Source organism: Rhincodon typus, chromosome 2 (assembly GCF_021869965.1).
Source record: "Rhincodon typus isolate 14 chromosome 2, sRhiTyp1.1, whole genome shotgun sequence".
In the NCBI taxonomy this organism is placed as follows: Eukaryota; Metazoa; Chordata; class Chondrichthyes; order Orectolobiformes; family Rhincodontidae; genus Rhincodon; species Rhincodon typus.
Genome location: NC_063333.1, coordinates 23,184,757 through 23,204,277, shown reverse-complemented (window position 1 = coordinate 23,204,277; position 19,521 = coordinate 23,184,757). Strand labels below are relative to the sequence as shown.

Here is a 19,521-nt window from a genome sequence, read left to right as displayed (position 1 = left end):
GAAGGGTCTAGGCCCGAAACGTCAGCCTCTCTGCTCCTATGATGCTGCTTGGCCTGCTGTGTTCATCCAGCCCTGCACCTTGTTGTCTCGGATTCTCCAGCATCTGCAGTTCCTACTATCTCAGAAGCATCAAGAACCCAGCTGTGAGAGATAGTAAGAGCTGCCGACGCTGGATTCAGAGTTAACACAGTGTGGAGCTGTGCCAGGCAGCATCAGAGGAGCAGGAAAGACGACATTTCGGGTCGGGACCCTTCTTCAAAACACACAGTCTTGAAGTTTCTGATTTAAGTGAAATTTAGTTAGTGGGAACAAAGGAAAAGAGCCAATTACTGAGCACGTAGAATAATAATCAAGCAGTTAATTAGCCAGAAGTAATGACCATCAATTGATAATTTGACTGTGAACGGTGCAATAGCTTTGCAAAATTTCTGAGTTTAGAAAGTCAATTTTTTTCAAATATTAGCCATTTCTGAAGAAAGGTCCTGACCTGTTCTGAGGAAGGGTCACCGGACCCGAGACGTTAACTCTGATTTTCTTTTTTCTTCACAGATGCTGCCAGACCTGCTGAGCTTTTCCAGCAACTTTGTTTTTGTTCACATTCCCAATTTGTTATGTACAAGAATTCAAAAGCAGAAAAATGAAATATGAGGAAATATAACATTTCTGACTGCATATATATTAACACATAATGACTTTGATAAGTTTAAGCATATGAGAACTTACGCATGTTAATAAATTAGTTTGAATTTCTGTTTGTTAGATTTTGCAGTGGAGCTCAGGGGGTCACTGTTATTAAATGCTCTAACTACACTAGATTGGTTCAAAATGCACTGAACTTCTTATAGAATCCCTACAATGTGGAAACAGGCCCTTCAGCCCAACAAGTCCACACTGACCCTCAAAGCCTCCTACCCAGACCCAATAGTCTCTTAATAGTTTTCCAATATACGACACCAGGCAAATGAATGTAAACATTGACCAAGTGGATGTGGATGGAATTACTGATTGTCAGATTTTTGCTGTTGAGTTGACAGGGTTATGTAGTTAGGTGTGGTATGTTTAAACTTTTGAAATTGACTAATTTGAACAGTTTAAAGGGACTAGCTCACTGATCTAAAAGCTGAAAATGCTGGAAACACTCAGCAGGTCTTGGCAGCATCTTTGGTGATAGATACAGTCGATATGACTCCTCATGTAGAAATGAGTTGGACATATGAATGTTTCCGCATGGATCCTGGTTACAAGAAATGAGAAAAAGAATCTCCTCTTGTCGATGTCTTGATCCCCTCTAAGCACATAGCGCACAATTAGGGTCGAACGTTACTGCTATCACTCAACATTTAGATTCACACAAGAGCTCTCAGTAGCGCATGGCAGATATCCTAGAGGGAGCCAGGAGATTCTAAACTAAGCACTGAAAATTATAAGACTAAGATGGTAAGGTTGAGTTAGATGATAAGTGGTCAATGCTAAAGTATTCAGCACTGAAATTCCTGAGCCTGGGTCTGGAACTCATAAACATGTTTAAAGCAAGAAAACATAACTTACAACATGACCCAAATTGTTCTTTCTTGAGATGTGGCTGTCAATGGCATGAACTGCATTTGTTACTTATCCCTAATTGCCCTTGAATTGGGTCGCTTGCTGGACCATTTCCAGGAGCAGCTAAGAACCAGCCTCAAAGCCATGCGTCTAGAATCACATTTGGGCCAGATCGCATGACCATAGCAGATTTACTTCCCTAAAGTATATTGGTGAACTGGGCAAGTTTATAATAATGATCAATAATAGTTGTCATGGTCACCATTACTGAAACCAACTTTGTATTCTAAGTTTATTAGCTGAATTCAAATTCCAGCAGCTGCCATGGTAGGATTTGAACCTGTGCCTCAGAGTTTTAGCCCAAGCCTCTGGTTCAGTAATATCACCACAAATGCCACATACCCCCATCAATCTTTCACACATTTATGTTCAGGTACTTGAGAAATTCCCATCAGAAGACATTTCTCAGAGGCCCATCCTTCCATGTTTCTTTCTGAAAGGAGTGGAGGGGAGCTACTTCAATCATATCATCTCATGGTGACCTAAAAATGCCACTAGTTCCCCTTCCTCTGTCTGATACTCCAACGGGGCCTAACATGTGGCCTACACCAACAGGTGGGGCTTGCAATGCTGACCTCTTGAAAGGCAATCGATGGCTAAGCAATCACGACACATTAGGAATCCAACTACTGCCTCGTGAATCTTGATTTTGATTTAATGTCTGACCATCACCAAACAAAATGACTGTCCTCATGAGTGACAGCAATGCTGTGTATCTCTAAAATTCCCAACACTCTATCCTACCCACACCCCCACTATTAAGAAAAAACAAATACCAATCAAGTGCTTTTAGCAGCGTAGTCACATATCACCTTTGGTGAAATTGCCTCATGTCCAAGATTTGGGACAGTTGAGGACAGACTGCATTGTTGGACATCTGGGGAGCAGAGGGACTAAGCCTTGGTTTCCGTCAGTACCTTTTCACCTGAGATAATTCATTGAATTAAAGTCTAAAGACCGTGATGAATTCCAGAAAGCACAGATTGAAGACAGCATCTTCTGTTTTCTAGTGCTCCACAGTAGACCATTGAACAGGAAAGTCCGTGGGCATCTAAGAACAAAGATTGAATCTGGAGAAGGCACCATTCCAATCCGAACCTGCCACTCCATCCAGACATGGGATGGAGTATTACAGGGAGAACATCTACTCACAATGTCCTGCACTGACAAGATTAACAGGTAAAGTGAAAACATTTACATTGTGTGTAAAAATCAAATCTTTTGAGACCAAACGTTTAGTCAAAAGAGGCTTTCACATGCGTAATACTTTTGATGGGTTGAAATCCAAAACAGACCTGTGGAACTGTCAGTATCAACACTGACACTGGTGATTGACCATGGTTCTGATTTCAACCGGAAACAGCTGTCCCAGGCTCTCTGCGAGTATTTCTGGCAATTAAGTGAGAAAATAGAAATTGTACAGAAGATTTGCAAAGTTGTTTCCTCTAATCCAGCTCGCAAAACTGCACAATGTACAAGAAAAATGAACAATTTTGGGGCCAGCAGTTGGGAGTTGACTTATGATTGCATATGCAATATACGAAAATCTAATGATACAGGTTCCAAACGCCAGGGTCAACACTTACAGAAGACTGACTATTGAGTATGTACAGTACACATGGATTGGAAGCTGAAAGCTTCATACAATTGCTAGCACATTGACCTCTCCTGTGATATCTGGTTCATTGCACTAACACATTTCCTCATTTCACCTACACAGCATATAAAACACACAATGGACTTTTAGCAAATGTTTTTCACATAGCCTGGCTGTCAGAAATTTAGCATCTTTTACAATCAAGTGATGGGGCCACAGTTGAATACTGTCAAGGGTGGTATTTGGGGGGCAGCTTTATTCATAAGACTCTGATTGGGAAAATGCTTGATGTATGAACGCACTGTACAGAATGAAATGAGCATATGTCAAACATGGGGCTGAAAATCTTCACCTTTGCCACTTTGATTGTCTATATTAAATGTCCAATCAATGTTGAAGTAATCTAATCTTCATTTTCACCCAAGTGACAAAGGTAAAAATCATCCTCAAAAGTTTCCCAGCATAGACTTGAAAGCAGTATTCCTGAATCATTGCAGAAATTTTGGAATACTGAAGGAGGAGGACAATCATAAATATGACCTCCAAGGATAAGCTGAATGGTCTTCCACATCCAGATGTAATCTTGTGAAATTAAAGAGGGATATCTCACTTCCCATTCTCTCTGATCTCAATATTTCAATCTAACAAGAGAGAATTCAATGGCATTACCATCACAGCATCCCCCACTGCCAGCATACTGGGGGTTGCCATCAGCTAGAAACTGTACTGGACTAGCCATGCAAGTACTGTGGCTGTTGGAGCATGTCAGAGGCTGGGAATACTGCAGTGAGTAACTCACCTCCTGATTCCCCACAGCCTGACACAAGTCAGGACAGCAAATCCAATAACACTCAAGAAATTGGAATTATTCATTTTCCACCTCCATCCCATCACATTGCAGACTATGATACCCCAGACATCATTGGTTTGGTGACAAATGAACCACAATTCCCCTCTCTGCCTCAGATTTAATTGAGTGCTCCATGAATCAACATACTGATTGGCCCTCAAGCCTTCCGTTGGTACTTCCAACTGCCAAAACATCCAAGCCTGCTTTCTGCCAGTTGCTACTTTTAACCCAATAATAACAAAACACAAGAGGGTTGGTTAGGTTATTTGGCTGGATGGCTAGTTCACAATGCAGAGTAATGGCAACAATGTGGGTTCAATTCCCACATTGGCTGAGGTTACCATCAAGGATATTCCTTCCCAACTTCTCCCTTCACCTGAGACATGATGACCATCAGGTTAAGTGACCATCAGTCATCTCTCTCTAATGGAACAGCCGCCCTATGGTCCAGTTGGACTATGGTGACTTCACCTTTGCTTTCCATCCATTTTGGGCAAGCTACCATCATGAGGATATTGATGTATTCCAGGGCTAAACCCGAAGTCTATAAGTGCAGTTTGCCTCATGTAATGCCTCACATGATGCCCAGACCCTGCTTGAGTTTACTGGAAAGGGGACTGTGATTAAAACCAACTCCAAATATTTGAGCATTTGACCAGCAATGATGTGTATCACAGTGACCAGCACAATGTAGATTGCACACTCAGCAGATCTGTGGTCAGCAAGTGGATGAAGATTGGACTAAATGTTCAAGTTTTACATTTTGTGTTCCAATCCTATGTAGGCCATTCATTTTCTTCTAAAATTTACTGCAGTGGTCTATTTAGCAGTGATAGTTCTGCTGCACCAGACCACATCACAGAGCTCTATGGGTGGTTGATTTTAAATTTATTAAAGTGATCTGAAGCTGGCAGGGAGAGGATTTTGGAAGGAATACTGGGGCTTGAGATACTGTGCAACTACTGATTACAGCTTCAACTTCAATTCACATTCAAATCACTAAAATCCAAGAGAAGGGTAGGTTGTACCATTAGCAGAAATATCCTCAGCACAGGGACAGCTGCTTTACAGATAAATTCCCCAGTTTCGTCTGTATTCATTTGTCGATTTAACCCATTGTCTAACCACAAAATAAATGTAATATCCATCACTGTGAACAAAGCAAAAACATTTGGAGCAATAATGGAATAGTGATGTAGCTCAGCTTTGGAGTAGATTGAGAATGTATTGGCTTGATTTTAGTAATCTGCAGTGAAAGAACAGCACTCACACTGACTTTGGAAAAAGTGCCCACAAACATTGATACGTTGGACTTCGGAACAAGGGTGGGCCAATCAGATCTTTAACTCTGTTCCACCATTCCATTAGATCATGTGTAAACTGTCATTCCACTTTTTTCTGTCTCCCCCACCATAACACTTGACCCCCTTGGCTGGCAAAAGTCTATCTAGTTCAGCCTTAAGTTATGACACAGAGATGGACACTGAAACAAATCAGCATTTCCACTTCTGTATTCAAAAACCTGCAAAATTAAAACCTTCAAAGACCCTCAAAATTGATCCCAATAATTCTCAACCAGACTTTTGAAAAACGATTCCCAGACTCTGCAAATAATTAACTCCAGACACTCATTTGAGGTTTAAACAAAAGGCTTAGCAATTTATTACCAACACAGTAACTTTAGTGGAGCAAAAATGAATAACCAGGTAATCTAATTTATGTCTATATCTAAACCCAATAACCTTTATTTTCAGGCCCACACAGACTTCCTCTGAGTGAACTGAGAAGGTGGGCCTGAGTGACATCTTTAGAAAATCACTCAAGAAACAGCAATCGAAACTTGTGGAACAGTGGATAAATGAAAGAAAAGAACAAAACTCACCAGATTACTTAGGGGATTTTCACAACGCATTGTTCCACAAGATAAGATTATTGTTTCTTGGGTGATTTTCTAATGGTGTCAATCAGAGCCACCTTCTCAATTCACTCAGAGGAGGTCAGTAATACTTACAATTTAGTTTATTTTTAAGGATCATCCAAAAGCTGATAGGAGGTTAGACAAGGAGCTTTCAAACCTTCATGCTGTAGCATCAACAGCCGAACTCCTTCTCACAGAAAACACAATCCAAAACCAAAACACTACTGACCATGTCCCCAAGAGGTCCTAGTTACCATTCAACATCTGCTATCTGGACCACAAGACCTCTCCCAGACTTGCTGGAATCAATTCCCAGGACCTTGTTAATGGCTAACATTTTCTATCTGCCTAACCCTGGTGTTGAAGTGCCTATGGATCCTTTTGATCAAGATTTAATTTAAGATCAATTAAATTGCAGGCTTTGTCTAACAAAACAACCACAGCTTGTTTGTTCTAATTTTTTTAAAATTCAACCTGCTGCCCACAGTCCAAATGTTATTTTCAGCTCACAGTTCTCAGTTTACAGCTTGAAATCAAAAGTGATTAAAGATTAAAATAAAAAGAACAAAAAATCAGCAATGGTTCACACACATGAATAGATTCAATCACTCAGCCTCCACTGCTCTTTGGGGAAGAGAATTTCGCACACTAACGAGTTTCTGAAATTTGAAATTTTTCCTCATCTTCATTTTAGAAGGACCTCCTGTTTGCAATCTGTATCACCTAGCTCTATATTCCTCCACAAGAGGAAATATCCTCCTTGCAGCCACCCCACTGAGTCCTCTTACAACGCATGTTTAATTAAAAATCACCTTTTACTATTCCAATCTCCGGTTAGATATAAATCCAAGCTGTTCACACTATTTTCACAAGATAAGCTTATCGTCTCAGGAATGTGTTGAGTGAACCTTCTCTATAGTGGTTTTAATGCAATTATATTCTTTGAGATATATATGAAATAGATAATGTATTCTCATATCCTTAAAATTTAGCAGACTCCAGAGCATTGATGTCCCCCAATCCGATATGACTTTGAACTTAATGCCATCAATGGAGAATCTGTGCCATCCTGTGACAGTCATCAAACAGGTTGATCAGCCAATCCAATTGACGAATTTTCACAGACAGCAAACCACATGGTTAAAAAACCCAAATTACAATTCACAATTTAATCAGACACCACAGGCAACATATGTATTGATATCTATTATATGAACATGATTAAGTTAGAATCACAAATATTATGAACAAACTTTTAAAAAGTTTGTTTTATTCCTGAACCAGTCCCGGAATTGTTAATTGTTATTCTTAAGGAATGAAACTGCACACTTGTAAAATTATTTTTCCATGGATAGCAAGGCTGTTCAGCACTAATTATGACTTAGTGTGCCATTAAAAAAGCCTAGTTCCACCTCATACAACAATGCTTAACATTTTCAAAATTGATTTTCTTGAGAGATGTGCATAAATTAAAGTTCACGTCATATCATTGATTCTGTGTTAATTGCATTTGTCAAGACTACAGTGGTGCACCCTGTGAAGAAACAAGGTATCATTTACAGCATCTTCCTGTTGTGAAAATGTAGTTCATGGCACATGTGTTTTAGAATATATCTTTTAGTTTTAGGAATTAACATTTTCATTCTAGAAAATTGGTTTACAAGAAAAACTGATAATGACAGCCCTGGAGTAACTGCAATTAAAGCAAGTTTGGAGTATATTCACCTTAATGGTTGGGACCATGATGACCTAAGAGTTATCCAGTTAGTCCCATTCTCCTCTTTCCCCATATTTTTGGAGATATTTCCCCTTTTGGTACCTTTTGTGAAAAATTGACAAATATTCTATCAATAATTCACTCTTTTCTCTTTTGACTATTATTTGTTATTGAATCTGCTTTCACCATACTTTCAGATAGTCGGTTCTTGAGAGTAGTAACTCCTTCCATTTCAAACAAAATTCTCATCTCCTCTCTAGTTATTTTGCCAGTTGTCAGAAAACTGGGTTCTCTGGTAATTGACAGACTACCCAATCTCTTCTTCTTAAGAATATTCAATCAAACCTATGTTTTTCAGCAAGCATTTGGCTCTTGCATTGTCTTCCTTCAGGTTGGTGTTGATTTTGGTCATATTACTATTCTCAGTGTGTTTTGCCACATTAAGGACACAATTTAAATGCAAGTTGCAATTTCTCATTTTGACCGTCCTACCAGTGGAAGTATCTTACTAATTCTCTTTATTTAGTCTGTCAAATCCTTTAAACGTTTAAACAACACTAGTAAATCTCCCTTAACCTAACCTGCTCTAAGGATGCCTACATTACAACAGTGACTGCTCATCATGACCATCTCATTGGTGGTAAAGTGCTTTGTGATAACCTGAGATTATAAAAGACACTATATATTTAAAAATCTGTCTTTTACCTCTAGCCATTACACCAATGTCTAACAAGAACTTTCTCTGTGGTATTCTTTTCTGCTAATGTTGTGGTGATGATTCAAAATGTTATTAATTTTTCCAATGTCTGGTAGGAATGATGTATTAAATATTTGCTTTTCAATTTGACTTGCAGAAGCAGAAAGCTCTCTGACTTCCTCATCAATAGTATTTTGCACAGCCCAAAAAAAGAGTCCTTTTGTTGCAGGTTTTATGACTGTTCCTTATTCTAAGTTTCTATGGTTATAAATCTTTCAACTTCTGTGAAAAATTGGCAAACATTTTATCAGTGCTTCATATACACAATTGTCATTTTAATAAAAATTGCCAGAGGAAAATAGCATAACATTTAACAGCAAAAGTGTACTCAATTTATTCTGAGATCCTAAATACTAAATGCAGTATTGAAGACAATGATTATTCAGCTGAAAAGAATTGATCATTTTCTTTTCTTTCGATTAGTAAGATGTTTGAAGTTATCTTTAAGTATTTTAAAGGGAATGTTAGATACATAAACGAGGGGCAAAGGAGTAAAAGGATATACATATTTGGGGTGAAATTAAGGAAATAGCATGGGAGAAGAATTGTGTGGAAGATAAACCTTTTTTGGAGGGAATATAGATTTATATAAGATTTACAACATGGAAATAGTCTGATCAGTGCCAGAAATTCATGCACATTACCTAAGCTGGTCTTCATGACAGTACTGAGGGGGTGCAGCATGGTCAAAAGTGCCACTTTAAGGACGAGATGTTAAACCAAAACCCTATCTACCCTCTCAGGTGGAAGTAGAAGGTGACACTTGAAGAAGAGCAGGTTGGTTCTACTAACATCCTGACCAACAGGTATCCCTCAATCACCAGCATCACTAAAAAGCATTATGTGCTGATTATCTCATTGGTGTTTGTGGGATCATACTGTTCACAGAATAGCTGCTTTGTTTCCTTAAGTTACAGCAGTCATTACGGTTCAGAAGTACTCAGTTGTTTGAGGCATCTTGATGTTACACAAGGTACTGTATAATTGTCAGTTCTTCCTTCCTTAATTGTGAGTGGTGACTCCTGACATTGGCGTGGTAGCAGTGGCTGGAGCAGGGACTCCTGGTGTCATCAAGGCAGCAGCAGAGCCAGGGCGAGTGTGGGTTCAGCAGTGTTGGCAAGGTGGGCCCAGCGGCAAAGAGATGGCACCTGAACTGTGGCAACTTCTACATTAGTGGGTCCTTGCAGGCGGTGGTGAGGCATTGGAGGTCTGTCTTTCAATTACTGGAGGCTAGGTACAGGCGTGGACTGGGTTGGAAGGACAGTTATTCTGAACTTTTTATTTCTGTATTTTTTAAAATTTATTCCAATGATGTGTAATGCTTTTTATTTCTTTACTTTTCTAGTTTTTTTTTCCTAAGAATTTGTTCTTAAGAATCTGCACCTTAGGTTCCTTTGTATCTAAGATGGCGCCGTAAAGTGGCGACTTGTAAACTTTTCACTGCACACATGCGAGTACATGCAACAATAAAGCTAATTCACTTCAATTCAACCTCAGCCTTTATGACATTCACATGCAAAGCATTTTAGAGCAGGAGCCACTGGTTAATAATCAGGCACAGGAATTTCAGCTTTCAGTGCAAGCACAGTGAGGCTAATAATAGTGACCCTAACCATTGCCAGTCAAAACTAATTCAACACTACTTGATCTCACAACCTTGCTGATCTTGTGGGTCAGTACCACAGTGGGTGGCGTTATCTGCTCTGTGCATCATAGGGACACTACATTTTGGTTTAGAATTGTTTGGACAGGAACAATTAGCATTCATGGCATATTCAGGGAAACAATTTTAACGCCTCAGAACACATGCTGAATTGACATAACTTCATTGAAGTGACAAGATTAATGAGTGCGCCCTGCTCATATACAGTCAGTTCCCTGGTTTCCTGGGGTTCAGTAACCCTGTCAAATGGTCCCAGAAGCCTTCATTTTTTATGCACAAGCTAACATCATAGGAAATAGAAACAAACAAATTGACCATTGGGAACTGTTCTATTTAAACTTGTTTCTGAAATTGATGTATATTCTTGCAGAGTTATTAGTGGGCATGTAAATTGCCCAATCTATATGCTCAAAAAACTGACAAGGAATCCTACAGGCAGGCTGCATGTATCAGAAGCTCTGTCTATATTGACAATTTTCCAACTACCACATCCTATGGGAGAATGAGAGTACCTGCCTATGTAATGTATTTTTAATGTCTTTACAACATCCTAAAGTGGTTCACAGCCACTGATATATTTGCAAACTCTATTCATTGTTATTACAAACAGGCAAATAGGCCTCCAATATGCACACAGCAAGATTTCATAAATATCAATGAGCTATGACCAATGAATTAGACTTGCATGTTAGATAAATTTTGGCCAGGACCCCTGCCCTATTTATGCTTGATTCAATCCCTCTGAATAGACAGGCAGCACCTCAATGCAACATATAAGCATACAGCTCTTGACACTTTGAGGTGTCAGCCAGAATCTGTTCTGACGTTCTGGAGCAGGGCTTGAACGTGCAACCCATTGACTGAAAATTAACAGTGATCCCAACTGAGCAAAAACTTAAAGCTGGAGGAACTGTGGTAAAGACTTAACCAGCCTTTCTCCAGGGTCATTCAGATGGATGGTATTGTACAGGGCTGCTCCCATACTTATCTGTTTCATACTTATCATAGCCAGAGAACTATAGCACCAGACAGACTATTCACTGTCGATTCAATTGACTTTAAACAACGATGGTAAGGAACCACAGCCAGAAGAAATCATTTAACAAGGAAGCTCTGATGGATGGTGATGTCCTTATACAGAGTTGGAGTAAAGCCGTCCCTTCCTGCTGCGTAACACTTGTTCAATGCTGGGAGTGTAGAGAGGACGTTGACTGCAGTGATGAGATCCAAATACTCGAGCTGGTATCAGATCAGCGATTTAATTTGATCAGCAGTATGCATTATGATCTGTATTCCTGGTAGACATTGACTGTATTAATACGAACAGCTTCACCAAGACACAGCCTGGTGCATATCGCTTCAGAAGGGTGTAAGTCCAGAGATGACACCATTAGAGGTCCCTCATAGCACTCATAGAGGGGGTAAAACTGAAACCAATTGTTTTCCCACTACCTTCAGCACTTACTCATTAAAAATAGCCTGATTAGTATTCGCTAAGTATCGCAGTTTTCATGTTTAAACTCTGAAGAGATTAATTATTACTAAATCTGTCATTTCTCTCATGTTCTCATTTAATTAAGAATCCCATTTTTTTTACACAGAACTTAGTTGCTCACTGGGTTGCTTCAGTAATTAACAGTCAAAAATATTTGAATAAAATTTGCAGATTGTCACACCTCTATGGCTTGCCTTACCGTATGACAAAAGCAAAACTGTTTAAAATTCATGTTTGACAGTACTTCAAATCAACTGTAAATAATAGATACTGGTTATTACGTGCACCCTTTTTTAAATCTTAATTTGATTTGCTTAATCTTGGGAAAAGAAACAGTTAATAAACACAGGACAGACATCATACAAACTAATGGCCGCAATTTCACAGAGTGCCTCTCAGAGGTTACCATTCCTAAACAATACCTGGCTGCTTTGTCAATACAACATTAAACCTGTCTATTGAATTTAAGTAAGATTAATTTTGTTTTTTTTTCAAATCACTTTTTTGTTTGAATAGTGAACCAATTTGCTGCTCACAGGCAATCATAAACATGTCTACGCTGTCTAGATAACATAGAGTTTCAGTTATTTTTTCCCAATGCATTGATTGTCTATTACCTAGAAGACGCTGCATTTGTTTGCATTCTGTAGGTTACACCAATGCGCCTTAGATGTCAACCAGACAGCATGAGACAGGAGTCACATATAGACCAGCCAATGAAGAGTTGGCAGTTCCATGAAGGACATTATTGAGCCAGTTGGGCCTTTATGACAAGACAACTCTTTTTGATACAAGCCCACCATATACAGAATATTTCTCAGTTCAGTTTAGAAACGTAGAAAATAGGAGCAGGAACGAGCCATTCGGCTCTTTGAGCCTGCTCCGCCATTCACTGTGATCACGGCTGGTCATCCAACTCAGTTCCCACTTTCTCTACATACCTGTTCATCCCTTTAGCCCTAAGAACTATATCTAACTCCATCTTGAAAGTATTCAACTGTTTTGGCTTCAGTCGCTTTCAGTGTCAGAAAATTTGACAGGTTTACTCACAATCTGTCATGGTGGGATGTGTATAAGTTCATAAGATATAGGGGCAAAATTAGGCCATTTGGCCCATCGAAGTCTGCTCTGCCATTCGATCACGACTGATATGCTCCTCATCTCCATTTTCCTGCCTTCTCCCTTCAACCCACTGCCAATTAAGAAACCATCTAACTCCTCCTTAAGTTTCCTCACTGTCCCAGCATCCACTGCACTTTGGGATAGTGAATTCCACAGATTCAGAACATTTCAGGAGAAGTAGTTTCCGCTCAATTCTGTTTTTGATTTGCTACCCCTAATCCTAAGACTATGACCTCTTACAGGTCTATGATCTCCCACAAGACAGAGCATCCGCTCCACATTTATTTTATCCATACCTTCTATCATCTTGAATACCTCAATTTGATCTCCCCTCATTCTTCTAAATTCCAGGAAGGACAGGCCTAAACTGTTCAATCTCTCTTCATAAACAAACCCCTCATCTCTAGGATCAATCTTGTGAACCTCCTCTGAACTACCTCCAATGCCACTACAACTTTCCTCAAATAAGGGACCAAAATTGGGCACAGTACTCCAGGTGCAGTCTCACTTGTATAGTTGCAACAATACTTCCATACCTTAATACTCTATTCCATTTAGCTATAAAAGCCAACATTCCATTCACTTTCTTTATTATGTTCTGTGCCTGCATGCTAGTTTTCTGTGACTCATGAACGAGGACACTCATATCCCTCTGCACCAGAGCACCCCGAAGTCTCCCCCCATTTAGATAACAGGTCACCTTCCCATTTTTCTGACTAAAATACATGATCTCATGCGTATGCACATTAAATTCCATCTGCCACATTTTGGCACACTCTCCTAACTTATCTATATCCATTTGTAAGGTTCTAATTTCCTCATTGCAATTTACCATTCTGCCTATTTTTCTGTCATCCACAAATTTAGCTAGAGAGCCTTCTATCCCTGTATGCAAGTCATTAATGTAGATTGTAAATAGCTGGGGTCCAAGGACCGAACCCTGTGGCACCCCATTTGTTACTTCTTGCCATCCAGAAAAAAACAATTTATCTCAACTCTCTGTCTTCTGTCCATCAGCCAGTCACCTATCCAAGCTAATAAATTAACCCTAATCCAACATGACTCAACCTTGTGAACTAAGCTTCTGTGCAGCACCTTATCAAACACCTTCCAGAAGTCCAGATATATTACATCTAAGGATCCCCATTATTCACTTTGCTTGCTACATCTTCGAAGAACTCTAGCAAATTAGTCAAACATGATTTGCCCTTCATAAAACCATGCTGTTTCTGATAGAGAGCATTTTGACTTTCTACATTGCTTCCTTAATAATTGATTCTAACACTTTGCCAACAGCAGGTGTTAAACTGACTGGTCGGTAATTTCCCACATATTGCCTTTTTGAGTACCAGTGTTACATTAGAATTTTTCCAACCCACTGGAACCTTTCCTCTGTCCAGGGAATTTTGGAATATTGTAACCAATGGATCAGCTACCTCCACCACCACTTCCTTTAATACCTTAGAGTGTAGGCCATCAGGCCCAGGGGACTTACCTGCCCTCAATCTTAATAGTTTGCTGAGTATCTTTTCCATATTGATGTTGATTATTCTAAACACTACCTTTCTATTGCCTCTAACTTGCCCATTCCAATAGAAATGGTACTACTGTCCTCCACCATGAAAACTGAGGCAAAGTATTGATTTAGTATCTCTGCCATTTCAGTGATCCCCACTATTAACTCACTTGTTTCACCTTCCAAGGGACCAACACTTACCTTTGTGACTCTCTTCCCTTTTATATACCAATAGAAGCTTTTGCTATCCTTTTTTGATATTTTGTGTTAGTTTTCTTTTGTAATTCACCTTAGCTCTTTGTATTAATTGTTTAGTATCCTTTTGTTTATGTTTGAAAGTTTCCCAATCCTCCAGCCTGCCACTGGCCTTTGCAATATGGTATACCTTAGTTTTTGACTTTATATTGTCCTTGACCTACTTGTTTAGCCATGGGGTTTTTTTTACCCCCCTCACCATCTTTCTTCCTCACAGGGATATATTTTAGTTGTGAGGAATTATGTAGCTCCGTAAACAACTGCTGCTGCTCATCCACTGTCTTACCTTTTAGCTTTCCTGCCCAATCTACTCGGGCCAAATCTGACCTCATGCCTATGTAATTCCCTTTGTTCTATTGCAGAACACTACTGTGGGACTCCACTTTCTCACCCCCAAACTGAATTTTGAATTCTATCATATTATGGTCACTACTCCCTAGAGGATCCTTAACTATGATGTCATCAATTAATCTCTCTTCATTACACAATACCAAATCCAGAGTAGCCTACTCCTTGGTTGGTTCAATGACAAGCTGCTCCAAGAAACAATCTCAAATACTTTCAATGAACTCTGCCTCCAGGCTACCCTTGCTAATTTGATTCTTCCGATCTATGTGCATGTTAAAATCACCCATGATTATTGCCGTACCTTTCTTGCAAGCCTCTAATATTTACTCGGCTTATACTATGCCCTACTGTGGAACTACTGTTTGGGGACCTATAGATTAATCCTACCAAGTACTTCTTCCCTTTGCTATTTCTTATTTCTACCCAGACTGATTCCACATCTTGATCACCCGATCTTATATCCTTTCTCCTTACACTACTGATCCCGTCCTTCACCAGCAAAGCTACACCACTTCCTTTTCCTTTCTTCCTTTCCAAAATGCTGAGCGCCCCTTGGATATTCAATTGCCAGACCTGGTCTCCTTGTAACCATGTCTCCGTAATTGCTACCAAATTGTATCCTTCTGCTTCTATTTGTGCCATTAACTCATTAATTTGTTTTAATGTTTCATGCATTAGATACAAAGCTTTTAAATTTTTCTACTGGTAAATTTCCCTACTCTTTTATAAAGCCTTGGTGCATAAAAACAATCACCTATTCTGTCCCTCACCTTTTATTGTCTGGTAAACATCCACCACATCGCTAACCTGCACTCTTACCTCCTCCTCTAATTTGGGTTTTGTAATTTCCCCTACAACCGAACCCTCCCCCCATCCCCATTTACTTTAAAGTTAGTCTATAGCTCTAGTTATGCGATTCACTAGGACTCCGGTCCCAGCATGATTCAGATGAAGACCGTTCCCATCAAAACAGGTCCTTTCTTCCCCAGCCGTGGTGCCAATGTCCCATGAATCCAGCTCGTCCCCGCCTCCCTAACCTGTTCTTCCTCCCACCTATCCCCTCCTCCCACCTCAAGCCGCATCCCCATCTCCTACCAACTAACCTCATCCCACCCCCTTGACCTGTCCGTCCTCCCTGGACTGACCTATCCCCTCCCTAACTCCCCACCTACACTCACCTTTACTGGCTCCATCCCTACGTCTTCGACCTGTTTGTTTCCTCTCCACCTATCCTCTCTCTATCCATCTTCTATCCGCCTCCCACTCTCTCCCTATTTATTTCAGAACCCCCCTCCCCTCCCCCTTTTCTGATGAAGGGTCTAGGCCCGAAACGTCAGCCTTTCTGCTCCTATGATGCTGCTTGGCCTGCTGTGTTCATCCAGCCCTGCACCTTGTTGTCTCCCATGAATTCAAACCCATTTCTCCCACACCAATCTTTAAGCCACGCATTTACCTGCTTAATTGTATTGAGCTCTGCAGTGTTCAGAATCCTCCCAATGATTGTCAATTCCCTTGACTTGTTTGTCCAAATGCATTACCTTACACTTCTCTGTTTTGAATTTCATTTGTCACTCTTCTGCCCATTTGACCAGTCTATCAATGTTTTCCCACAGTCTATAGTTTCTTTTGTTTCAACTAAGTGGTCAATTGGCATACGATTGCAAATTTCTTAATATTGCCTCCTACATTTAAGTCAAAGTCATTGAAATATACCACAAAATGCAAGAAATCTAGTATAGGCCCAGAACGCCACCAGAAACAGCCTTTCAGTCATAAAAACACTCATCGACGAAATCAGCTGATCTATCATCTTAACATGCAAACAAAGGAACTTGAAGCAGGAGTAGTCCATTCGGGCACTCTAACCTGTTCTGCTATTTAATAAGATAATGTTTGATATGATTGATGCCTCAAATCCTCATTCTTGCCCACTCCTTCTTTAATGTTCATTATCTCCTCAAAGTATTCATTCAAGTTAGTTGCACACAGTATTACCACAACAGTTTTTTCAAATTTATTTATTCATTTGTGGGATGTGAGTGTCGCTGGCTGGCCAGCATTTATTGTCCGTCCCTAGTTGCCCTTGAGAAGGTGGGGGTGAGCTGCCTTCTTGAACCACTGCAGTCCACCTGCTGTGGGTTGATCCACAATGCTATTAGGGAGGGTATTCCAGGATTTTGACCCAGCCACAGTAAAGGAACAGTGATATATTTCCAAGTCAGGATGGTGAGTGGCTTGGAGGGGAACTTGGAGGTGGTGGTGTTCCCATATGTTTGATGCCCTTGTCCTTCTAGATGGAAGTGGTTATGGGTTTGGAAGGTGCTGTCTGAGGATCTTTAGTGAATTTCTGCAGTGCATCTTGTAGATAGTACACACTGCTACCACTGAGCGTCAGTGGTGGAGGGAGTGGATGCTTGTGGATGTAGTGCCATCAAGTGGGCTGCTTTGTCTTGGATGGCGTCAAGGGTTCTTAACTGTTGTTAGGGCTGCACTCAACCAGACAAATGGGGACTATTCCATCACACTCCTGACTTGTGCCTTGTAGATGACGGACAGGCTTTGAGGAGTCAGGAGGTAAGTTACTTGCTACGGTATTCCTAGCCTCTGACCTGCTGTTGCAGCCACTGTGTTTATGTGATGAGTTCAGTTGAGTTTCTGGTCAATGCTAACCCCCAGGATGTTGATAGTGGGAGATTCAGTTATAGTAACACGATTGAATGTCAAGGGACAGTGGTTAGATTGTCTCTTACTGGTTATAGTCATAGCCTGGCATCTGTGTGGTGTGAATATTACTTGCTACTTGTCAGCCCAAGCCTGGATATTGTCCAGATCTATGCTGAGTGTCCTTGATTAATCCATGTCTTTCTAAGTGACAAGTAATACTGTCCCTCAGAATTTCTCTAATGATTGGCTCACAACCAAGGTTAGGCTGACTCGCCTGGAATTGCTCAGTGTGTCTCTTCCTTTTTATACAATGAAGCAACCTTCACAGGCCTCTACAACTACAACCAGAGAGGATTGGAAAATGATGGGCAGAGCTTTCATTATTGCTTCCCTTACTTCTCTTAACAGCTGGGGTTTTATTTCATCCAGGCAATTTATGTATTTCAACATGCTAAATACCTTAATTTTTCCTCCCTCATTGTGTTAATCTCATTCAATAATTTGTATTCTTAAGGCAGTATTCTTGCCTAACCATTTTTGCCCGTTATGGTTCTCGCTACATCCAACATCTGGAACAGCATATGTAGGAGCATCTGACAGCACAGACTTTACTAGACACAACACAAATCCTCCAGGAAATCTGCAAGAATCTGACAAACACACTTCTCTATGTGTTCCATAATGGATTCTACTGTCGAATTCCCTGCTGATCAGCAGCATTTCATTTCTCATTTGATATACAGAAATGACAGATAGCATAGTTACTTAGCCTTTCAGTCTGAATGTCATCAACAGCATGGAAGCTGCACCTAAAGAGAGTCCTGGAATGGAATCGAGAAAATGCTTAACATTAGCAGCTTTTCGTACCCAAAAATAAGAGATACCATGGAGTGATCTCATACAGCAATCTAATCTCTGTGTTCAGAAGCCATTTTAATTTCAGCCATCGTGCGAATGTCTTGATGAGATTCCCGTCTGGCAATCATTTCCATTATTCTGTGCTTACATTGAGTTCACTCCTCTGTGATTTTAGCTCCATTAAACCATTACAAGGCTAATAATCGTTTTTACAAATAATTTCAGGTTTATTTTATTCTAATTATTAAATTATTTCAGCTTTATCATTTCAATTAAAGGGGATTATTTAATTTTTGTGGCCGGTGATTTTTACTTTTGATGTGACATTGTCTCAGTGGCTGTTTGATCGGGACTGACACCACATCTATAATTAAAGATGAGAAATCGCCCTTTCTCATCATCCAGTACAACTAACTAGCACACTATTTTCATGAAACTACTGTGTTTTTGTATTGCAGACTTTTGACTGTGATGGATGTACTGCGGGTTTCAGACTGCTTGTTTGATTGATTGCTATTGCTATCAACTTGGAAAAATTGGTCATTGAGCAGTTTTTTTTTTATTTGTTCCTTGGGATGCAGGTGCCGGGGCAAGGTTGCGTTTAGCGCTCACAACAGATGTGGGCCTTCTCTGCGCAAATGTTACTGTCTTTATAATGATGGCATTCGCGGTGTAGTCGTAGTCAGAGAATTCCAGTGTAGTGATAAAAGGAATAATGATATATGTCCACTGATGATGTATGGCTTCAAGGAAATGTTGGAGCTGACAGTGTTCCCATGATATTGCTGCTCTTGTCCTTCCTGTTCCATAAAGGTCACAGGAGGGGGTGTTGCTGTTGAAATAACCTTGTTGAATTGCCAATTGTACGTACTGCAAGTACAGTGCAATGGTGTTAGAACTAGAGAATTCAGTGGTAGGGTAACAGCTGTGTGAACTCTTTTGTCCTCAGTACTGTTGATTGTTGCAGCATTGTTCCCATCAGGAGGGTGCGGAATATTCCATTTCACTCCCAACCTGAGCTTTGTGAACATTGTTTCAGAGATAGTAGGAACTGCAGATGCTGGAAAATCTGAGATAACAAGGTATAGAGCTGGATGAACACAGCAGGCCAAGCAGCATCAGAGGAGCAGGAAGGCTGACGTTTCGGGTCTAGGCCCTT

General features: G+C 40.2%; 1 protein-coding gene across 1 annotated transcript in view; it reads left to right on the top strand.

Moving 5' to 3' along the window:
- The window catches only part of LOC109919412 (double-stranded RNA-specific editase B2-like), a 148,210-nt gene that overhangs the window by 57,389 nt on the left and 71,300 nt on the right, over positions 1-19,521 (top strand). The window contains exon 4 of the mRNA XM_048606229.1: positions 2,613-2,781. Within this exon, the coding sequence (XP_048462186.1) occupies positions 2,613-2,781 (169 nt within the window). The remainder of the gene's footprint in view (positions 1-2,612; positions 2,782-19,521) is intronic.